Source organism: Rhamphochromis sp. 'chilingali', assembly GCF_963969265.1.
Source record: "Rhamphochromis sp. 'chilingali' genome assembly, chromosome: 10".
NCBI lineage: Eukaryota > Metazoa > Chordata > Actinopteri > Cichliformes > Cichlidae > Rhamphochromis > Rhamphochromis sp. 'chilingali'.
This window is the reverse complement of record NC_137937.1, coordinates 21377239-21401853: the sequence shown is the minus strand read 5'-3', so window position 1 is coordinate 21401853 and position 24615 is coordinate 21377239. Positions and strand designations below refer to the sequence as shown.

The 24615-nt window shown below is 41.8% G+C and overlaps 1 protein-coding gene across 1 annotated transcript; it reads left to right on the top strand.

Annotated features, from left to right (window-relative positions):
* The first annotated feature begins 2770 nt into the window (after positions 1-2770).
* On the top strand, positions 2771-23479 carry inpp5jb (inositol polyphosphate-5-phosphatase Jb). Its single transcript, XM_080895147.1, has 13 exons — positions 2771-3210; positions 9539-10059; positions 11468-11575; positions 11830-11938; positions 14708-14824; positions 15641-15816; positions 17318-17429; positions 17788-17897; positions 18099-18294; positions 19401-19538; positions 19634-19717; positions 19798-19902; positions 20036-23479. Exons 2-13 carry the CDS (start codon positions 9551-9553, stop codon positions 20369-20371), a joined length of 2100 nt encoding a protein of 699 aa, XP_080751273.1. The 5' UTR covers positions 2771-3210; positions 9539-9550; the 3' UTR covers positions 20372-23479.
* The last annotated feature ends 1136 nt before the right edge of the window (positions 23480-24615 follow it).

Here is a 24615-nt window from a genome sequence, read left to right as displayed (position 1 = left end):
AAACCAAGGTGATGTTTTTTTTACAAGGAAGAGAGTTGGTAAAGACATCAAGCTTAAGTTGTATGATCAAGAATTAGAAAGGGTGAGTAAATTTAAGTTTCTTGGATTGTGGTTTGATGAAAGGTTAAAGAAGACGTGAGACCTTTACATGCTGTCATTTGTTCAGATTCAAGTTCATCATTGGTCAGTCTACAGCATAGTCACTCAGACAGTAGAGCAGATGCTTTGGCGGAAATTCAGCAGTCACTTTTCCGGAGCAAGATGGCAAAAGCAGTGGGAGGAGGAAAGGAAGGGACGTTGGTTGTATAAAATTCAAAGGAGGGAGGAATGGTTACATCAGTGCAAAAGAAAAACAAACAATAAATATAAGAAGGGTAAGAAAATAAATATACACTTTAAGATTAGGAGATAAAAGTATCAATAACAATTTAAAATTTATAGTTTGAATTATTTAAAGTGACCTTTAAGTGATTTAAAGTGACCAGTGTAGCAGCTTGTAAACATTGAGCAGAATTCTTGAGAATAAGGAGTGTCCTAGACTAAGGATTGTGCATGCTGTTATATTTTTTTTCTGTAGTAATGTGAAAATGCATCAATGTTCATGCATTAAGTTAAGATAAATAATTAACTGTTTGTTACAGGTAGTGTTATGAAGGTCTAGTGTAGGTACTGTTAGCAGCTTCAAGCTAACCACAGTGCACGGCTTTTCCCAAGTCTTGGCCCTAAATAGCACAGACATAAACACACACTCCGTTTTTGACTCATGCATTTTTAAGTACCAGTGAGACTCATGAGGTACCCTCAGGTGTTTCCACAGGCTAACGTAGAATTAATTAGTTTTTTTCCCCTCTTTGAATAAACCGGTATTTATGACAGTGAGTGCACTAGTTCCAAGTCTTTATTTTGACATTTATATGCAGTAAATACAATAACGATAATTAGAAGTAATGAAAAAACATTACACAAAGATACATCATTATCACTGTATCATTGACCCATAACTAGGAAGTGAGTATATTACATGTTTAATAAGTGACATAAGGTACAAATGTGCAACACTGGGTGATGGTTTAGTTCATCAGGCAAAGCAGGTGACCCATATGACTTAAAACTAATTGGAATGAAATGGAATAAAACTATTGTGGTCTGACGGGAGGCTAAATGCTGGGTTAGAATCTGGCCTGAGGCTATTTACTGATTGTCTTTCTCCCTGCTCTTCATTCTTTTCTCCCCTGTTCTATTATAATAAAGCCCCCACCCATCAATCAAAAGTAAGAAAGGAAACTTAAGAAACCTGCCCTGATTAAATTATTTAGAATAGTATAGTCCTTTTGTGTCATTGTACATCCTGTACCGGAATAAAATATAAATGGTAGATGGCAGGAATAAACAGCAAACAGGAGAAATATATACAACCAAGAGGAATATACACAACAATAAGACAAAGGCACACATTAGAGAACAATAGTTGCTTGGAAGCAGTGCAGAGATAAGACTTGGTCTGAGTAGAGTCCATGTGTGAGTGGCCTGAGTGATGAGGGTTTCTCAGACCATGGCTCAGGTTGGTGAGGAAGGTGAGCAGAGGTGGGGTGTGGGGGGCATAGTGTTTATTGACAGTCTGAGTGGCCCAGGGGAAGAAGCTGTTTATGAGTGTGAAGGTGTGGGACCTGGTTTTTCTGAGATAGGAAGATCTGGCGATCGCCTCCAGGGGTGGCAGAGAGCGGCCAAGGATTTTTTTGGTTGGTGTTAGTTTCCCTCTGCACAGCCTTCCTGTTCTCAGTTGTGGCCCCTGCGTACCCAACACCCAGGCTGTAGGAGACCATGTTCACCACTGAGGAGCCGTGGAAGGCCATTTATTGCCTTTTGTTGTTAATGGACAGTGTAAAAAGACATCTAAGAGGAGGAAGAACAGTGCAGCAATTTATGGAACTCCAGCTAGTGTCTCTAAGCAGTGAGATGAGATCTGAGGACTGTCAAAAATTGGTTTAAATAATATGCCCCGCAACAGAGTTTAGGGGTCACCACCATCTCACCCTATCCCTAGCATCCTCCTATGTCACACCTGTGTCCTTTGTGGCATGTCCTCCTTCACTACATCCATGAGCTCTCTCCGAGGTCTTTCTTTTCCTCCTGCCTGACAGCTTCATATTCAGCATAATTGTGCCCAGTATATCCACTATACCTCCTCTGCACATGTCCACGTCATCTCAGCCTCGCCTCTTGAACTGTGTCTCCAAACCTCAGCCTGAGCTGTCCCTCTGATGTACTCATTTCTAATCCTGTCGGCCCTGCCTTTTTCTTAGTGTCACCAAAGCACAGGCGCTACCACTGTTGACCGGCAATGGCGCTGTTGCGCTTGGGGGCTGTGCCAAATCCTAAATCCACAAACAGAAAGAAGCACATCTGGGGGTTTGTTCAGCTGTTACTATAAAGAGCATTAAAATGACTCAGTCACTGCTATTTGATTGAAAGTTAAAGGCATACAAGCCTCGCTAATTTTCTCCCACGCTCTTCAACACAGTAACCACCAGACAGCAGGAGTGCGCCATCATAGAGTGAGAATACATAGATCTGACGTTCCTAATGTACGTTTTCCATCTTTCTTTTCTTGTCTTTTCTTTCTTTCTTTTTAAAAAAAACTTGCACCCTGACATTGTGCATCATTTAGTGTGTTCTCGTGGCAAACAGTGTACATCCGCGCGGAAGCCATGTTTGTAGTTGCAGCCTAATTGCCCAGTGTCCTTTCTGGTAGTCGCAGTTCTGGCAGACTCTGACTCACTCTGCACAGTAATCGTCCGCCAACATTGGCAGACAGCGGCTGCTCGTTTACGGAAGCGCTCTTGGTCGCTCGCGCTCTCTCATACCGTCCGGGACGTCTTCTGTAATTTGAAGCCTGTGTCTTTAAACACAAGAAGGGGGAATGTGTTTCTGAGGCATGTAGCCTGCCTGGCTAAACCCACCAGCTCCTCCTCTCTCCTACCTCCCGCTGAGGAAGGAAGGAAGGAAGGCGAGAAAAGCGCTTGAGATGCCGATGGTTTCATCAGAGAGGCGACTGGAAATAAAAGTTGAGCGCGTTTCTTTTTCCCCAATTTTTTCTTTCTATAATTTCCTGTAAATTCCCATCTTCCATCGGCGCTCCGGACAGACAGACAGACAGACTCTGCAGAACCCCAGCTCTTAAAATTTTTCGGCGCAGACGATCGCAAACAGGTAAAGGTGATAATTAATGAGACACGCATGCGTTATGTTCTCGATTGAAACCTATTAGGAGCTTATGTTACACAACTTTCAGCTTTTCTTAAAACAGAATACATATAGAGACGCTTGCGTTACCGAGACAGGAAGTGTTAATTGCTGTTACGCCTTAAGAGCAGCTGCAGAAAAATTCCAGAAACCTGACTTCGTTGCCGTGGATGTGTGCGTACACGTGCGCGCTACATCATTTGTTTATAATATGAAAGTATGACAAGGCATTAACAAAAAAAAAAAATTAAAATTAAAAACTGTCTTTCCACCTTTTGCATCGCTTTACACACGCATGCCCACAGGCTGCTTGTCATCTTTTCCACCCTCATCTCATACATAAGGGCTCACAAACACATGCAGACTTAGTATCTCAACTCAGATGTGATGCACAACACAGCACTGTTAAAACTGACCTTCATTCTCTTTTCCTGTCCTTGAAGGAAGAGTGTAATTAGGCCAAGTACTCGGCTGCTGTTCTTGTTCCAGCCGAGGTGTCACAGCCATCTGTGGCACAGGAAATGTGAATATTTACAGCAGGCTTACATGCAAGATTCTAATGTTTACATACAAGATATCAGATGAATGAAAAGCACTGTTGGCTTGTTAGGGATGTTTGCATATTACACAATGTGTGTGTGTCATTTAACTGACTCTTGTTATAAATGTAGCATTATGAGGTAAACCATTCAGTTACTTAATCCCTTACATGTAATAGGAGTTATTGGGGGTGGGGGGTGGGGGTCATGATAGAATGTCTCCACTCCGTATTTCAAAACAGTGTGTGTAATGTCAGCTCAAAGGACTGATTATTACTCAACGCTTGTGTCAGTGTATACAAGAATGATTACAGCGATGATGCGAAGATGCAGTTGCAGAATTTTGTGATTTAAATCAGTTTCTTTGGCTTGTATTTAAATACTGCTCAGGAAGGAAAACTGTGAGTAATGAACCAACGTCTCTGTGAGAGATCCTTTTGCTATCTTGCAAATGCAGACATTAGTCCACACGGTCAGAAGCTGTTTCACATTCCTTTAGCTACATTCATCTCAATTACTTGACAGTGTGCAACAAACATATGCATGAAGATAACTCGCTATATAAGATGCTGCTTTTGCAACATGGTGACCAATGTTCCCTATGGAGAGTCTTCGAAGCAGAAAGCTTTAGGAAGTGAATCTTTCCATTCGACTGATTTCTATAATTGGTAATGGACAGAACTGGAAATTGCAACTCACAACATAGTTTTGCAGTGCAGACAGCGCACTGTGTGTTGTCAGCACGTGTCTTAAGTGTTAGACTGTAGGAGAAATCATAGTGACATCCTGCAGCCCTGGCTATGACCTGATCAGAAAGATGCAGCTCCTTGGATACAGAGGAGCGATACTCAGTGGCATTAGGACCTGGAGGAGCCATTTACAGCTGTGGCAGCAGCTGCCGGTGTCGTTTCAGTACGGGTCATCATTAGTATCCCTGTCACAGGGGCATATGGCTCTGGAGGCTCTCAACACCAATGTACTGCTTGGCTGTAACTCCAGCATTCAACACTAAAGAGGGCAAAATGTGACTGGCATGTCAGCTGGAATCTGTGTGTGAACAAGGAATAGGATAAAACATTGGCATTTCAATGTATTTAATTCCTTCTCCATTTGATCCAAAATATAGATATAATTTTTAATTAAGCCATGCTCTAAATGATTCCCTTGGTAGTTGGACTTACCTGTGTCAGTATTCCATGACTCGTCGCAGTGGCTTTTGTCAAATGAATGAGGGTCAGCTGAACAGACGTTAATGAACTTGTGGTGTAGTCGGGGGGCTTTGATGGTCAGCAAGGCAAAACAATTCAGAAAGCCAATTAAAGTCTTTAAGCCCGGAGGTGCTTGTATGGGGGAATGTGTCTGTAATGTAAACACACCAGAACCATTTTTATTAGACTGCATGCAAGCTGGGCACAGTAAATGAAGAGGCTACACTAAAGACAATCTAATATCCTCAAAATGCTTCTTAAGGGCAAAGAATTCAAAATGCTGGATCTAGTAGAGATCTTGCAAGTGAAGTAGTTTTTTTTAAGGCATTTATTTGTAGTTGCACAACTATGACATCACACCAAAGTGACTGGTCACTTACAATGTTGAACCTGGATCAACAATAATTATGATGATGTGGGAACAACGCCAACAAGTGGATATCAGATCGTGCACACAGTAATGTCAGTGGGGCTGTGTGGTTACCTCAGATTAAATTTAGAAGAGAAGCAATTAGGAGACTTTCAAAATTCTCCCAAATCAGTCTTGTCCATAGAGCCCGAGGTTTTCCACATTCACTGGTCATTATATTAGATACACCTATTCATATAAAAGCAAACATCTAATCAGCAAATCACATGACAGGAACTCAGGGCATTTGGTTATGTCAAGACGACCTGCTGAAGTCCAAACCAAGAATCAGAATGGGGAAGGAAGATGATTTAAGTAACTTTGAATGTGTCGCGGTTGCTGCTGGGCTGGTCTCGGTATTTCAAAAACTGCTGGTCTGCTGGGGTTTTCACACTCAACTATCACTCAGGTTTACAGAGACTGGTCTAAAAAAAGGGAAAATATTCAGTGATTAGAGGTTCTCTGGGTAAAAGTACCTTGTAGATATTAGATGTCAGAGGAGAGAACGACTTGATTACTTTGAGGTGATGGCAAGGTACCAATAACTCAAGTGTCCACTCCTCATAACCAAGGTATGCAGAAAAACATCTCTGAATATACATCAAACCTTGAAGCTGATGGGCTGCAGCAGCAGAAAACCACTCCTGGTGCCACTCCTGCTGAGAACAGGAAACTGAGGCTACAAGTCACAAAATTGGACAACAGAAGATTGGAAAGACATTGCCTGGTCTGTTGAGTCTTGATTTGTGCTTCAACATTCAGATGGTAGGGCCAGAATTTGGTGTAAACTACATGAAAGCATGGATCCATCCTGCCTGTTGTCAATGGTTCAGGCTACCGGTAGTGGCGTAGTGTGGGGGGACATTTTTTTGGCACACTTTGTGCCCTTTAGTATCAACAGAGTATTCTTTAAACGCCACAGCCTGCCTGAGTATTGTTGCTGACCCTGCTCATCCCTTTATCACCAAAGTGTACCCATCTTCTAATGGCTGCTTCCAGCAGGATAGCGCACCATGTCACGAAGCGCAAACTATTTTTTGAACATGATTAGTTCACCTATGCCCACTTGTGGGGATAGGTTAATTGGATAATCCAAATTGTCACTAGGTGTGAATGTGCGAATGAATGTGAGTGCGAATGGTTGTCTGTCCCTCTGTGTTGGCCCTGCGACAGACTGGCGACCTGTCCAGGGTGTACCCTGCCTCTCGCCCTATGACAGCTGGGATAGGCTCCAGCGCCCCCCGCGACCCTGAAAAGGATAAGCGGAAGCGAATGGATAGATGGATGATTAGTTCATTGCACTCAAATAGTCTCCATAGTCACCAGATCCAACAGAGCACCTTTAGGGTGTGGTGGAACATCATGGACGTGCAGCTGACGAATGTGCAGGAACAATGTGATGCTGTCTTGTCAAAATGGATCAAAATCCATCCATTCATTTCTACTTACCCTTTACAGGGTCGCAATGGAGCCTATCCTAGCTGTCTTAGGGCGAGAGGCAGGGTACACCCTGGACAGGTCGCAGGACAGAGACAACCATTCATGCTCACCTCCACGGTTGTGTGTTTCCAGTTAACCTATCTCCACTAACTGCATGTCTTTGGACTCTGGGAACACGCAAACTCCACACAGAAACTCCACCTGATGGTGGAATTGAACTCAGATCCTGGAATTTTTGCAGGACCTTGTTAAATCTGTGCAACAAATAATTAATGCAGTTCTAAAGGCAAAAGGAGTCCAATCAAGTACCAGCAAGGTGACCTTAGTACATTTGCTGTTAAGTCTATTTCTTTCAGCTGTAATTTTAAAAAATAGCTCAACTTCAATATTTTAAAACCTGAAAAATGATAATGATAGTGAAGTGTATGAATGATAGTGTATTGTTAGTTAATTGGTGGATCCCAAAACTGGTGTCAGTACTGTAATTCAGAGCCAGTGGTTTAAATCCCTCCACCCATCCATCCAGTTTTGGGTCATGGTTGACCTTGAGTCTATACCAGCTGTCATAAGGCAGTTACACCTTGGACAGGTTGCCAGTCTATCACAGAGCCACTACAAAAGATCAAAGTCCGTGTGTGGAAATAGAAGAAAAAATAGTGTGTGACTGTCATCCAAAACTGTATAGTCAGTGAATCCCACCAAAGAAGCCAAGGAGGCTGGTTGGAGCCTGCTGTTTGGGTTACACCACATCCTTCCTGGCTCTCTCAGCTCTCACCCCCTCAAGAGGCTGCATGTAAACACTATGACACATTTGTTATTATCAAATCATTCCACTCTCTCCTCTCTGAACGTGAGTGGAATAAAAATTGGCAGCCTGTCGTAATTGTTCCCAGAAAGGCAAATATTTGGCTCTTCCTCCGTCATGCAAGAAGGAAATGAGAATGTTAGAAAGATGAACTGAACTCGATCTAGATTTTCAGTCTTCTCTCTCATTTTTCATTTTTCCACATCTCTGAGCACTTGAACATACTTTACCATTGATTACAATCTCTGTATGGTTGTTGTGACGGTAGCATATGATGTCTTGCGTTGATAGTGGCTGTGAGGTGGCTGGCTGAGAGAAGACGACACAGAGCCTCAAGGGTCACCTTTTAGTTCAGATGGGTTAAGAGAGGAAAGAAATGGAACGTTTTTAGCTCGGGAGTAGTCTACATCCAAAAACGAAGCAGTTCGGTGTCCATACACTAAAGGTTGGAAGCCGGAACAACAGAATTTGGAAGATGGGGAGGGAAAGGATTAGAGAAGTGGAACGATAAGAGAGCAGGGGGGATTAAAGCCTGGAAAAATACACAGTGCCAGAGGGAAGTGTGAGAGGATCAATTTGGAGACATTCTGCAAAAAGACTCGGTGCTGTCGCTGAATGAAGGGCTGACTCGCTTGGCTCTTCCTCCCGCTGCCCTCAGCTCGTTTTGCACCCACCCACTCCCACGTGTGCCCACTCACCCTCCTCCTTCATGCTCCCCCACCCGACTAAATGTCATACATGGATCATAAGAATACTTTATACCCAGTCAGGCACCAGGTTATTGGTGAACTGAAAGACCAGCATGTTAATGAGCACATGTGGAATACAGAGGTGACCCTCCTCCCTGCGTTAAAGCCACAACCTCCTGCTGCTCAAGGTCATGTGAATAAATACGAGGGAGCTGTGTTGCCTCTGTGTCCCCAATGATTCCTGTGATTTTCACCCAGAAGGTTAGGTTTGTCCTCACCCTCACTACCACCACCACCCCCACACGTTACACTTGAAACGCCACTGACTCGCAGATCCGTCACCGTTTTGTGCCCAAATCAGCTTTTTTTCCAGCTTGTCCCCGACCTGTCCCTAAGATTTTTACATGGTGCACATTTTTTGCACTTAGATTAAAAATTGTCATTTAAATGGGACTTCAGTAGCTTGTGCTGCTTTTGTATTTTATCAATCCACAGTCGAGAAACGCAAATGAGATAAGGACAATGATTGAATACGTCGTTGCGTGAATAAATGGCCTATTTGAATTTGTTATTTATCTCTCTGCAGCTTCCTCTCTCTGCGCTGTTGCTGTTGTGGTTTATTCTGGGCTGTTGCTTTTTGCTCTTCTGGACCGTGCAGTGGTTCCTCGTGTTAGTGTGTGACAGGTGCTTTGAGCTGATATGAACTGACTGAGTATCTCCCTGGTTACTGGAGGACGGGCAGGGGGCTTAGGTAGAAGCAGAGAGGATGATGAACTGCGTCCAGGCTTTTATTCACAAAATGTCCAATCCTGTAGCCACAGTAAGACAACATGCCTCTTTGTGTCTCGTTATGCATTATGCTCTTTATTCTGTTATGTGAGTTTTGTTTCGTCATTGTATTCGGTACATTCAGCTGTTTCCAAGGCCATAAGAAACCAGGTAATTGTACATTCATGATGCGGGGAGCCAGAATGACTCACTCAGTTGTTCTGCTGGGTCAGTCTTATGACGGCCTTTTAGTCATCAGCTGAATTGGTGTGTCATTTGTTAAAAAGGCTACAGGTTGTGTTGTGCAGTGTTACAAGTTCACTGTGTGCTTTGTTAGCTCCATTTATTACACAGCGTTATATTTTCTAATATATGCTCTAAAATACAAACGTAATGTGTGCCATCTGAGTTGATACAGTCTGTTTTTGTCGTCACAGAAATCTTAAGAAATGGACCAAGATAATCCAACCCAGCTCCAGACCTCAGAAGGCAACCCAAACAGCGAAGCAGCAGCTGTAACAGCAACTTCAGCTACGCCTTCAGATACGTCAGCTCTTGCCACCGACTCTAGCACTGGCCAACACGCAGTGCCTGCCAGGCCTCGGCGCCCGCAGAGGACTGCCAGAGTTGAGGGCTCTGTAGATATCTCTGAACTCAAAGCCGAGCCCAAAGCAGAATCCACTGCACTGCCTAACCAGGAGGAGTGTGACCCTGATGGCAATGTGGCCAGTCATTCCAAACCCTCTCACCCTTCAGCAGTCAAGCTCTCAGAAGAGTATACTGGGCCCGGCATTAAGGCTGGTCCTAAAGGTCCAGGCCACCACCCAGTAAGAGCTGCCTCCGTGCCCCACCCATCTGCCAGCAGGCATGTGCCTCATCACCTGAACCCTCATGCACAGAGAGCTCTCTCTGTGGCAGGTACAGCTGACACTCAGGCGCAGACTGTGGAAGACTTCAGGCAAGTTTCCTGTGTGTGTGTGTGTGTCTGAGCATGCCTCGGCAGGCCCTGTCCTGCCCAGACAGCTGAGACAGATTAACTGTGGCACACATCACATTTATTTATATTCATTGATAGTGACACTGGAAGGTTGCGATTATAGTAAACATGAGGCCAAAGTGTGGCAAGTTTTTGCAGAATGATGTCACTGTATTTTTATTATCATTGTTTCTGTGTGTAAAAATTTGGGAATAATGGCCTGAATATTGAAAAGTTTCATTATAGACATTTAATGTTTTTATAAATTACATAATAACCCATTTACGAAGTGAAACCATGTTATTGAAGTTGCTTTGGCCTAGTCACAGTTGCTGCGCATCTACAAGCCCCTTGGCAACCCACCTCCACCCCACTGCACCTTCCTTGCTGTGTCAGGCTCAATAATTGTTGTTGTTGATGCCTGGGCTGTTCTTACTTGCTGGTTGTACTGCTGCTGTGGCTTCAGAGGGATAGCAGCAGAGCCGTAACACCAAATATCAAGGTTGTAGTAACACTGATTAGTGGATCCTCAGGGGATCGTTTTTTATAGAAGCACAAAAATTAAGCTAATGATAAGAAGTTCAATGAAGATTAATTTAATGATAACACTATTAGATGCTGAGCACTGTAAAAAGCAATTAGCCCCCCTGCATTAGGAAGAGGTTTCATACTTATTGGTATGCTTAAAAGTTTTGATGTTTAAAGTATAGTATCAGATTATGAGACGTGTCCTTTATTTAGGATGAAGAGAGGTGACGGTATCCTCACCACATCTTACACCCTTGGATTTGTTTGGCATATAAAGTAGAAACTTTAGGATCTAGGCATGTTATACTCCATTAAAATCCATTTTCTCAGTATTGCATGTAACTGGATCCTGGCCCAGTGTACACTCTGGCTGAGAGACAGGGTTTACCCTGGAGGTCTCTAGTCTTTTAAAGAGCCAATTAGAGCTACAAAGACAAACATGTCCTCACATTTACATTTATATGAGTGATTTAGGTTTTATTTACTTTGTATGCATGTCTTTGAGTGGCCCAGGTGCTGGGAAACAATATTATCAGTTTGTCTGTTGCGGCTGGCTTTCAGTGCCATTTATTTTAATTTGATATTTTTTAAGTAATTTAGTAAAGTTTTCCTGAGTATGAATCAAAATGAGAGACTTTGTGAAGCTAAAATAAGCCTGTTCTGTTTAAGTGATTTGTAGACGATGTCACGTAATGTTGAAAGACGGTCAAGGCTTTGCATTGTAGTGAAACATCGACTGAAAGCATTATTGTCGATGTGATCTGCTGTTGCATTCACTGTAGGTTTGTCTGCAGGTTGCGATACAGGTGAGCAGGAGATGAGTGTTTGCAAGAGTTTTTTATATAGCGCCCTTTTCCAACAGGCTGCACATCGTCACTTGGAATGTGGGTTCAGCCACACCACCCGATGACATCACTTCTCTGCTCGGGCTGAATGTGGGTGATGGAAACACAGACATGTACATCATCGGGTGAGTGTTTTGCCTCAACTATCTCATTTGTTCAGCATTAAAGCCGATTGGCCTGTTTATATGCACGTCAGCGCTGCAATACAATGCATCTAATGAGCAGTCAGGCCCAGATTTGAATGTCTCTCTCTCCTTATGGAAAAAACAAAAGTGCTTTGATTACATTATCAAAGCACGCTCTCATTAGCTCCTTTTCCTTGTCTGTCTGCTCTTGACCCTTTTACCCTGCTCTGTGTCTTTTTTTGTTTTTCTTCAAGGCTGCAGGAAGTAAACTCAATGATTAACAAAAGACTGAAAGACGCCCTCTTCACAGACCAGTGGAGCGAAGTCTGCATGGAGAGACTCAGCCCCTTTGGTTATGTGCTGGTCAGTAATGGCTTCTGTTGTAAACACATATGCACACTCTTATGGTGAAGTGCTCAACAGCTTAGATGTATCGTGGGATTCCTGACGAGCTTGCCGCTTCTTACTCTCTCAGCTCATTTTGTTCCCTGAGCAACGGATGGGGTGATAATTTGCTAGAAGCGTGTAATGTCAGCGAATCTGTTATCTTATCCTGTCTGCCAGGCTGCTAATGTCGAGCTCTTACTGACTGTCGGTCTCCCTTTTTGAACCTTCAGACCTGTGCCCCTCTTTCTCTGTCTATAGCTACCGATTGTAGGTGTACTAATATAGAAGATGGGGATAAATACTATCTTAAGATCTCCAGTAGGTTTCATGTGTTACTAGGAGTTACGAAAATACCGATTCGTTTTATTAAATTAATTTTCCATCATATTTCATTCCAGTACGCTCATACACACAGTCCCACACACCAGCGCACACTCTTCAGTCTCTCCTTATAGACAGCGTAGCTCACATAGATAAGTCAGTCTGAGTACAAGTAGAAAAAATTCCATGTAGTCCATAAAGTCCATAAGTCCATAAAATCCAGAGATAAGAGTAATGCAAATCCACAGTTTATGATGAAAAAGATAGTGTCTTTGATGATGAGAAGAAATTACCCAGCAGCAGGAAAAAAAGAGAGAGAGGCTCGTCATCCCCTCTGATCTTCAGTAAGTTCAGCCCACTTTTATTTCCACTGGTCGCTTTATTTAGCGGCTTGTCCTCAGTCTCCTGAAGCCCCTTTTGCAGTATTTCCACCTTTATTTTTTTTAACTCCTGTTCCTGGTATTCACCACAAAATAAAAGGTACTACTATTATAGCTCATAGATGAGATATAATGATGCTGTAAAGATTAAGCATAGTTAACTACTGTTTTGATAGGAAAACAAAAGTCAAGAAAGGGGATTCTTGTGTGGAATAAGTGTTATGCACATATTTCTAGTATATATTGAATATTGTTTCAAAATCAAATACGACATTAAAGGAATAAAAACATTATTGTCAGATAAAAAAATCAGACCTTTTGATTTCATTTGTATTGTTTGTGTTTAAACGCTGTGGTCGGTGTTTGTCTGGCTGCGTCTGCAACAATGCTTGGCTCAGTTGGCATGGTGAGCCAGGCCGCGTGAATCAGCTGTCGAGTTGAAAGAGCTAGACAAACGTCTCCCAGGGTGCTGTTTTATTTTTGGATCTCGTTGTTGTCAGTGTTGATGGGCCTCTGACAGTGTGACTGATGCTGTCCTCTGGCTGTCTCGCAGTCCTGCTACGTTAGTTTAAACCTTGTTAATGATCATCGCGATGTGACCTTTTTTAAGTTTCTAGTAGAAATCAATGCCGTGAACAGGTCGTGGGGGTTGTCAGGCTAACAAGTAAAGTGAGATGCACGGTTGTGGCAGTAGGAAGATGTTTAGTCATGACAAAAGAAACGTAGTAACGAGACACACCATCTATACTTTCTGCCTTGAGATACTCTGCTCGCTGTGACTCATTGTTGGGTTCAAACTGACTGTTCAAGGAAGCCTTTTCTTGTGCAGTGCAGCTTCCAACACATTTTTTCGGGCCATTCACTGCACGGTTTCTGCTGATGTTCACCAAGTAAGCTACAATTTAAGTGCTCTGAATAGCAAAGGCAGTCTGGCCTTTCTGATTGCAACGTGGTTTAATCCACTAAATGCAAGACTTCTCTTTTTCTGTGTTTCTGTGTCCATCTCTGTTAGAGATGATAAAGAATGCACTAAACTTTTTCCAAATAGCATCACACTCACAGCTCATTTCTTTAGTCATGTTTGTGCTGTACAAGGTCAAACATACGCTGCTGGACTCATGGCCCCGCTCTGTCTCTGTCTCTCACACATTTGTCTTTGGGCTTTAATGTCTTTTCTGTGCTTGGTCAAAATGTGGCTTGGTAGCCTTCAGCAGATTTCTGTTTTGTTTTGTTTTTCTTTGTTTAATTATGATGATGGGAATTTATGTTCATCCACAGTGTATGCAGGCCAAGGTACCCTCTCCTCAGACTTTACCCAAGTGCACGCAGACCCAATCGTTATGTGTCCTCACACAAATGACAAAAAAAAGAAGTTGGTCCACTTTACGGTTCACTAGAATCCATTATGCAACAGCCAGTTAGTGTGCAAGCAAGAGGATCTCCTGTCACGCGGAGATGTATGCCTCCATTTCCACCCGCGGGCATTTAGACTGGGTGTGATTGTGCTTCTTCAGACTGTGGATGGGGGTTGGGATGTGTGGACAACTGGAGAAGGCAGCGGGGAGGAGGCATGGACATGGGAAGGGTTGACATCTCGTGTAAATGGCATGTAACATTCCTCACTGTCTTGTACTGAACAAAAATAGCACCAGAGGTGCACTAATGTCAAATCCTGCATATTATCATGAAACGCTTGGTGGGATGTTGAAGGGCTTTGAGAAAGGTAAGGGGCAAATATCAAAGGTTTTAGTGGTTTTTTTAACCTCAGTAAGTGTAGATGCTGTGGCAAAAGCTGCCCGGGGCTTCATGTGAAGTAGCTGTTGAACTAGACCACATGCTCCTGCAGGCCAAAATGGAAATGCAAGTTGGTAAAAAGAGGACGAGTGCGAGGGATGCCAGGAGATTTTATATTCATGTTGTAAGCCTGATGTGCAAGTGAACTTTACAGCTGCTCTCCTTAGCGAATTATGCAAAGCATGTCCTCATAACTCTGCTGTCTATTTACATTATCCCGTCTAATTCTTCATGGCTTTCTCTTCTCTAGGTTACATCCCAGCGGATGCAGGGAGTGTTACTGCTGGTTTTTGCCAAATATTTCCATTTGCCGTTCCTGCGTGGAGTCCAGACTGAGACCACTCGCACAGGCCTGGGGGGTTACTGGGTGAGCTGGCTACTGACATTTTGTTGTGACCAGCACTGCATTATGGAAACTTCCCACGTAAAAACAAAGCACTACAGAGAAGTGGACTATATCTCGGTTTTATTTTTAGGCTGGTATCTCTTTCCCACGTACCCTCATATAGAAATGGGACACACCAAATATCTGCACATCAGCTCTTGCACTTTGTTAGTCAAACATGGCTTCATCCAGTTTTATGTAAATATAGAGATAGATGCTGGTATCTTGCAGCAAGCTGTTATTAACATTTGGAAAAGTCAAGCATAAAAAAAATGAACCAAAGGCAAACTGCTGGCTGGAGTGATATTCCAATCTAATAATTTTTTAATGTGTTTTAAGCTTGAAAAGTAAAATATATTTTTACCAAAAAGCAACTGCTTTACAGCAGTTTTGTCAACAAGCACAGTTTTATTTAGAAAGGAGGTTAGTTGCAGCATTTCTACGCACACTTTTTTCAAAAGTAAAATTCTCATTTTATAAACTCAAATGACATCGACGTGTACTGTGGGTTTTATAACGCACCATCTTTGGTGTTGTTGTGGGTCAGAACAGTGGGAAGTTGTGTGCCGACTCATCTTGACCCCACCTTTGTGCTCTCTGCTGTTATCATTAAATATTGATATTGTCCCTCGGTATTCCTTAATGAGTGAACTTCCTGTTTGTGGCTGAGACACATATAATACAGTGGAAAATCGTAGCATGCTAATTACTGTTTTTATTGGCTTTTTAATCACTAATAACATACATTGAATTCATTTGTTTCCACTTAACTTCTCTTCTGCTTGCTCCTTGCTACAGGGGAATAAAGGTGGAGTGAGTGCCCGCATGTCAGTGTACGGTCACACCATCTGCTTTCTCAACTGCCACCTCCCGGCTCACATGGAAAACTCAGATCAGCGGATGGAGGACTTTGAGAGCATCCTGCAGCAGCAGCAGTTTGAGGGCCAGGCTGCCACTGGGGTTCTTGACCATGAGTATGTCAGTTCACAGAAACACAGAAACTTTAGGTTAATGTATAAGCTATGACCAAAAGTCAGACGCTACTTATTCGCTCTCTCACGTCGGTCCATTAAGGCTGAAACAGTTGCAGAACCCCAGAGTTTGACTTTCAAAAGGCAGGATTCAACATTATGGATGAGCTAATGAGAAATATCTCTGCGTCTGTCAGTTGCATTGTAGCTCCTTTTGCACCTTACCTCCTCCAAACCAGCATGTTTTCTTCTCAGCAGACACATTCTCAGCATTTTCTCCTGGAAGTCTAAATGCTTATGATTATGTGGTGATTGTAGGTTACAATCGTATGTAAAGTTTTCACAGGACTCTCTGCAGTCCTGTGACTAAGCACACCACATCATTCACTAGCTTGTAGAATCACCTTCAGCAAGAATAAGATGAAACCATATTTGTTTGTATGACTTTATCCGTCTCTCTCGTCATTGTGGAAGAACTTTGGTTTGGTTTTCTTAACATCGTTGCATCAGTTCATTGAGGTTTGCAGGCATTCATTTATGCACAGATCTCTTAAGGTCCTCTCACAGCATTTCAATCTGGTTGAAGTCTGGACTTTGACTGGGCCATTAAAGTAGATTTTATTGCTGCACTTCAATTCATTGTCCTGTTTCATGACCCAATTGGGGCCAATCTTTAGCTGTCAGACAGATGGCCTCACATTTGACTTTAGAATACCTTGGTATACGGAGGAGTTCATGTTCGATTAAGTGACTAGAAGATGCCTGGGTTGCAAAACTGTGCTGTGCTTTAATGCCAAACATCTGCACTTTGGTCTTGTCTGTCCAAAGGAAATTATTACAGAAATTGTCAAGAAATTTATCATTTAACATGTTGACTGAGGCCTGGGAGAGTCTCAGGTGTAGCTTTTGGGTTTTCTGCATTTTCTCTGAGCGTTGCACAGTCTGATGTTGGGGTCAGTTTGCTGGGACATCCACTCCTGGGAAGATTGTGGCATTGTGTTAGCATACACTCGAATGATCCAGACCTGCAAACTGCCAGAACTCCATCTTTTCAACGTAACAGTATGTTATGCTGTAAAATTTGATTGCAAAGTGGGCTATAATTTGATGAGGTTTCCCACTGTCGGTGCGAAGCTGTGGCATCTGTGATATGATGAGTGGTAATATTGAGTTTCTCGCAAAGTAAAGCAATCTAGTACCTTAGGAACTATCTTTCTGAATCTTTTCTTGTAAATTTATGATTTTATAACCTAAAAAAAAATCTACTCTTTTTTTTTTCTCTCATAAATTTTTAGGTCTTGCCCAGGAAACTGTTTTCTCTGAATATAACCTTCATCTCCATCCTCATTTTTTTCCCCTCTATATGCTGTATGTATCTGTAAGATCAACCTAGTGTTGTTTTTCCATGCTCGTGGTTTCTGAGGGAAATAATTACACAGTCATTGAGGTAACTTAAAGCGTCACATTTGTTTGAATTCACAAAATGACTCCTTTTTTTTTTCAGTGTGGTGTTTTGGTTCGGGGATCTTAATTTCCGCATCGATGACCTGGAGATGCAGGTGGTCAAATCAGCCATTGATAACAACAAGTTTTCAATATTATGGGAAAAGGATCAGGTAAAACCAAACGTTTATATGTATGCAATTATTGTACCTCAGCTCATCTGCATGTGGCCTTCCTCAGAAGCACTAAAAGTTCTCATCTCATAGCAACTGAGGAGTGTGTATATTGAAATTCTATCCATATTTATTTTTCTTATTATTATTTCAGTGCATTCAGCCTGAAATGAATGTAAAACTGTATAGAGAAGTTCTTTATTTTATGAGACGAAAGCTGAAATGATGTTAGTCAGGAAGTGGTGCAGTGTGTAGGGAATGCCACTAGAGGGTGATACAGAAACACACTATTCCCATGAGCAGCGTCAGTAATTGTTGAAGTTATGTGACGTCTTCTGATTGGTACTATGATTTACAGCTAAACATGGCCAAAGACAGCGAGACAGTGTTAGAGGGATTCCAGGAGGGACCGCTGAAATTCCCTCCTACCTACAAGTTTGATGTTGGAACAAATACATACGACACAAGGTTGGTGATGCCGGGGGTGCTTTTATGAATTCTAGGCCACTAACCAGATACCTTTAACACACATCCTCTGAAAGGCTCTTGCTGGCTTAAATGAATCCTTACAGTTCGTATTTTATCCTCGATCTAGTGGTTTCAAACATGGCGTCATTTATTTCTTTATTTTTGCCATGCCCCATCTTTTTGTTTCTGGAAACTTCCCAGTGGGAAGAAACGTAAACCAGCTTGGACTGACCGGATCCTGTGGCGTCTGAGAGCCACGGCACCTGCTGGTGCAGGGAAGCGTGGCTCCATTTCAGGGCTAACGAGTGGCGCCAAAGTGACGCAGCACAACTATCGAAGTCACATGGAATTCACCGTCAGTGACCACAAACCAGTTTCTTCCATCTTTACTCTTCAGGTGAGAAACACTAGGGTATGTCTGTGCAGGCTCTCAGTCATCCAGGTCATGGTTGTTTTAGGATCCGAGGGTACGTTATGAGGATGATTGTGAGCAGTATTAGGCCTTTGCATCTTTGAAATTAGTCTGTAGTTGATAATACAATAAATACATATTCTATTGCTAATCAGAGTAGTTTGGCTAGAAATGTAGCATATTTATGATAAAGTCAGACAATGAAATAAAGAAAATATTTAAAGAATATATACACATGCTAAATGAATTTGGAGCGGGCTTTTGATACCATACTATTTTTGATAAATAAAATTCATATATCTGTCTCACCTGGAGGGCTAAACAGGGCTTTCCTCTGCTCTGACAGTTATTTTCAACAGGTTTGTGTAGACAAATGTCAGATAGCTGTTAAACTAACAGCAGCTAACCGCTCTGTGTTCATAGCTACTAGCAAAGTATAGACTGTCACATTGAACATAGTTCTTTAAACCTTACTATAAAATCGCATTGACCAAATCAAACCAATTCATCCTACTTCACAACAAATCAGATTCCCGTTGGTGGTTATTTTAAACTGATGTTACACACAGGTTTTGATTAGACTCAAAAGATGACTGTCTCGTCAGCTGTGCCCTACTTGCCTGACTACAGTAACCCTTAAACAAGTGATTGTAAATAACTAACATTAGGTCTTACCTTTGCTTTCATATTGATTTTGCTGTCCTTCACCTACTCGATTACACCATTATTGACCTTTTCCGAGTGATATAAATAGAACTGTCTGTACTTCTGTAGACTTTCATCCCGGTGGTACAGATTTCTCCTCACAATACATAAATGTGCTAAAGTGGAGCTTTTACAGGGAGAATTTCATCTCACAAGTGCCCAAATCTGCTGTTTGTTTAATCTGTCTTAAGAAACAGAAATATAACAGGCTTATGTTGCAATGCTGTGGAGGTCCAGGATATCAGAGCAGTGTTTTTAGCCTCCGCTGACAGGCACATGACTGACATTTTAGATGAGGTCTATCCTCTGCTCTCGTTATCCTTTAGGACATCGTGGAAACCTCACAGCACTTTGGTATTAAATAACTATGATAAGTGTCTTTGTAGTTCCCATACAAGGTGGATCTTCCCCTGGTCACAATCATAGTGGAGGATGAGTGGAACAGTGTTGCTGATGCCACAGTGATATTCAAACTGGCACCCAACTACTCTCGCAGTTCTTGGGACTGGATTGGACTTTTCAAGGTAACAAACCAATACGTGAAATTAATACTACAACAAGTAGGTTGAGCATGACAAGTAATCCTGTGTATTACTGATTTTACTGACTTCTCCCATAGGTGGGTTTCAAACACTACAAAGACTATGTGGGATATGTGTGGGCCAAGCAGGAGGAATCAGATTTTCTTCGACAGGAACATCAGGTAATCTGGATGCACGTAGGCTTCAATACAAGGATAATTTTCTTTCACATTTAATGAACGTCTTATCGACTGATTTCCAGGTAACCTTTACTGAGGAGGAATTGCCTAAAGGCTCAGGAGACTTTATCTTGGGTTACTATAGCAACAACATGAGCAGCATTGTGGGTGTAACAGAGCCATTTCAGGTAATTGCAACCCACTGCTTGTTTGACGTGAAAACAGCCAAATGCTCTTTCCTTTGGTGTTCTCATCTGCATCTGTACTCTTTTTATTTCACGTTTTCCACTTTTACTTACACTCTTTTCCATCTGTCTTCAGATCCTGCTTCCTACCTCAGGCGATGACACGAGCTCTTCAGACAGCTCTGATGTCACTTCAGAAGATGACAGCACTGTTGTCATGAAGATGAGGTCCCGCAGTCCTAGCCCACGTAAGAGCAAGCACCGCGGCCATCGCAGCGGCAGCCGAAGCCGCAGCCGCTCTGGCAGTCCTCACCAGGTCAAAATGAAAGAGGTTGATGTCACCAAGGCTCCTCCATCAAGCACCACTGCAGAGACAGAGTGCAAGTCCATTAGAGGCCCAACAGAGGGCAGTAGCAGCCAGCTGTTTGGTCCTGAGGAGCAAGAGAAAAACTCACAGGATCCAGGAGTGTGAGCCCGGTTGTGTTTACAGCTCACATTAAAAACCTGTTGTGTCTTTAAAGTCATGCATCCACCTCACTGTAAAGTTTCTGTAGAGAAAATTTACAGTTTCCGATGCCATCCTTTTCAGGAATAGCCATCTGGTTTGTCCAGGAGGTTTACTTTGCCTTGGGTTGTTTCAGTAAGCTGTGCACATGCATGTCTTTTATTTGTAAACCCTTCACTCTCTGCTGTGTTTCTTCTCTCTTCGTCCGTTCTCAGGTGTGGTCAGCACAGGGAGCTGACACCTTTCATGAGAAACTACTCAAGGATTTTTGCTCACTTAATACTTCATAGGAACCATCTTTACTGTTTTTCGACAGTGCTTTGATGTTCCTAGCAGTCATGTCAGCTCACTACATATACGATATTTGGATTATAACTTATACTCGACACAGATATTCCACATAATTCACTCAATGTTTGCTGTAGTAATGGATCCATTATAGAACAAATCCTATCATACAGATAAGATTTAATTCAAAAACAATCCATAAAGTCATCACCAGCTCTGGAAACAGTCACATTATTAGTTTCTGCAATCGGAGACAGATGTGCAGCATACAGTTTGACTTGGTGATGTGGTTCTAACCTAGCACACATTATACTACAAAATATCCAGGGAGCATTTCAAATGATCCACCAGTGGGAATAAATTCCCTCAAGGGTGCATAAAAGCTGAGCAGAGCCAAAGTACGCGGAGGCTGTAATTCAGGGGACTCGGACACTAGCCACGGCGTCAGAACAACACACACCAGTGTAGAGTGAACGCGAGTGTAAGGACGTTTAAATAGGCCGCCATGTCCACGCAGTGTGTATGTGATGGGTGTGGGAGGCTAGCTGTCAGCTGACACAGCATAGCTGTCTTACAAAAACTAGCTGATTGATTGCTGGCCACTTACTGCTGGACCAACTGTGGCAACGCCTACAGCAATACCTGACTCACCATGAATTGCTTTTTACACACAATGCTTGGTGTGAGTTAATGAGCCGCACTGCTTTTGCTCACAGCAAACAGCTGTTAATTTTTAAGCAAATTAACAACATGAATAACAACATGGATCTTTTATTTAATTTATTTTTCGCATGGTGTTTAAACCCAAAATCAATACATTTCTCATCTGGATATCTCATAAAAATGTGAGCAGGAACTCTACTGTGTAGAGCCACCATAGGGACTTGTATTGTACTGTAGGTCAGCGGTCCCCAACCTTATTTGCGCCACGGACCGGTTTACGCCCGACAATATTTTCGTGGACCGGCCTTTAAGGTGTTGCGGATAAATACAACAAAATAAAACTAGTACCGGTACCGAAAAAAAGAAAATTTATTCATAACACACGTGAAAAGACCCAGGAAAACCGAGTAAACGATAAAAACGATAACGAAATAACGCTGAAAACCGATAAAAACCCTAAAAACTATACATTTCACACCTGAGCCTCAACTCTCGCGGCCCGGTACCAAACGACTCACGGACTGGTACCGGTCCGAGGCCCGGGGGTTGGGGACCGCTGCTGTAGGTAGTATAATACAAAAAATGACTTGCTTCACTTTTGTGAAATATCATGTTCATTTATTTTCTTTATTAAAGAAGTGGAGTGGTCCTATCAGATACTTTACTTTCACTTTAATTTGATGCTTGTTTTCTCTCTTGCTCAGATCCACCCTTAATGATCCAGGTGATTAGCTGACAGTGACAGTAGTCAAAATAGTTGTGTTAGATTGCTACTGTGTGACCTATTAGACACTTTATACTGTTAAGCACTTAGCATAGGACAGTGTATACTACTGTAGCTGTAACTCTGTGTGTGTGTGTGTGTGTGTGTGTGTGTGTGTGTGTGTGTGTGTGTGTGTGTGTGTGTGTGTGTGTGTGTGTGTGTGTGTGTGGCTGAGGCAGTGAATGGGGTCTGTCTGCATGGTTTGCTGCTGTGGACATACTGTACATTCCAGTACTGTGGTTTTTGTGCCGTAAAGTGCTGTTTTTGACTTCCCTTGTCATAATAGTGGCCGTGAAAATTGTTAGAAAAACTTGGTAAGGGCAGTAAAAAAAAATTACTTAAGTGTATGTGTTAGGTGATAAACTGCTGAGTAGTTATACTTGCTGAAATCTGGAGCTGTTTGAAACACTTCATTGTATTTAAATGTAATTCTTTGGTTTTAAAATGGGAAAGAAATCTATTGGACCTTTATTGGAAATAACGTGTAAAGACAAGTCTCACATTTTAGATAGTAGATGATCATGTTCTGTATTGCAGTCAATGCCAGTGACTATGTATTGTGAAATATTAATGAAAACTGTCTACAGAATGTTATTATTTTGTAATTTATGTGGCAACAATAGAAGAAAATATATGTGAAGGATAAATATGAAGTATGGTAGAAATGATCAAATAGGAGACAATCTATGCCGCAAAGATTATTTTACTGAAATTCTGTATTTATTTTCTTATTTAACTGTAAAATGAGCCTAAATTCTGCTGGCCAGCAAGGGAGCGTTATTTCTACTGAAACAATATTACAGAATATTGATAATAATTATTTTTCTTTTTTTGACAAATGATGATTTCTCCACTTCACATATTAGTAATTTCATATCAAATTCTGCTTTCACTGTCAGACGTGTAGATTGTTAAGTGTACAGGTGTTCGTATAATTGTGAACGAAACTACAACAATACAGCAAGCCTGTGTGATCCTGTGTTGGCCTAGGATGATGGTTTATCTCTGATCGTCTAATCACAGAAGCAGGAAGTTTGTTAAAGGGTTGCTTGCTTTATCCTCCAACCAGGAAACTAGTGCAATACTGTCCAAAGAAATAATATTCTCCCTTTCAAGTTGTCTGTCTGTTTCTTTAATTGTTTCATATTTAATATCATTGTATTAAAAAATGTGTAACTATCTTATCATGTTTTATCGTTCAGGTTAATTAGTTTGAATGAAAGGTGTTTGTTTTTGTTTTTTCTGAAAACTGTGTCTATGGGAGAGAACACAGAGAATGATACAGACAAAAAACAGTGAGTTAACTTGCAAAATACATTATAAAATGCAGTAACACAGTAATGTACCAAAGTACAGAACCATGCATAAAGTACCTGCTTTTTTTTTCTCCTACGACAATGGTTGCTTTTTCACTCCTTTTCAGTCCAGACTTTATCTTGACCATTTTCAGAAGAATGTATTTTCGTTTGAGCCACTTAATACTGCCTTATGAGTCTTTTTTTTATTTTTATTTTTTTAAAGGGACCTTACTCAAGGAATTAACCAGTGTTGTGTCCACACGTAACAGATGAGAAACAATTTAAAATTGCATCTTTAGAGACTCTGTTAGGAACCTTTTCCAAAAACATATATTTTTCTTCCCAAAAAATCCCAAAGACCACAGTTTAACAGGCATAAAATAGTATTTTTCTGTAGCATGGTGTGCAGTGTGTCCTGAAAAAAATATGAGGAAACTGGATAGATGGAGGAGAAAGGCAGAAGACGCAGGTCCAAAAAACTATTTGCGTGAAATGAAAGTCATGCTGTTAAGAAACAGGAAGACACAAGATCCGAGAGATGCAAATGACCCTTCAATGGAACCATGTTTGCTGCAGCCTCCTTAGAAATGGTCTCTGGTGACTGTTTCTCAATGTCGTTCTTAAGGAAGGGAAACAAGACATAAAGGCTAACGTAATGGAAGTCAGGAGTGAGTGTCTACACCCACATGTAAAACATAGTGGAGGCTGCATGGTTTGGAGCTACATTTCAGACAGTGGCATTTGGATCGTATTCAAATTGATTGAATTATAAAGATAAGTATCGTATCCACCATGCAGTACCATCTGGAAAGCAACTGATTTGCAATGGCTTAATTATTCAGTGTGACAATTATCCCAAACACACTGCCAGTGTAGCAAAAGCATACTTGGATAGAACACGACACAATGGCACACAATCAGTCATGGATTGGACCTCCCCAGAGAATAGAACAAAAGGCACCCAACAAAGAAGTTCATTGAATGTCCTTCAAGAAACCTGGAGAACTATTCTTGAAGGCTACTTAAAGAAATTACAAGAGAATTTCCTAAGAGATTTCATGCTGTGCTGGAAAATAAATGTGCTCATACCAAATATTGACTTTTAAGCCCACTGGAATTGTACAAACTCTGTTTTTGCCTTATGTTGTTATGTATGCTTGCACATGTTTAACAAGCTTAACCATACACTGAAAACTATA

Excerpts from the sequence above, each read along its gene's own strand:
- inpp5jb (XM_080895147.1), top strand. The coding sequence starts at position 9,551 with ATGGACCAAGATAATCCAACCCAGCTCCAGACCTCAGAAGGCAACCCA. Across the intron at positions 17,898-18,098 it reads ACAAATACATACGACACAAG|TGGGAAGAAACGTAAACCAG; the intron begins GTTGGTGATGCC and ends GAAACTTCCCAG. Across the intron at positions 19,718-19,797 it reads TTCTTCGACAGGAACATCAG|GTAACCTTTACTGAGGAGGA; the intron begins GTAATCTGGATG and ends ACTGATTTCCAG.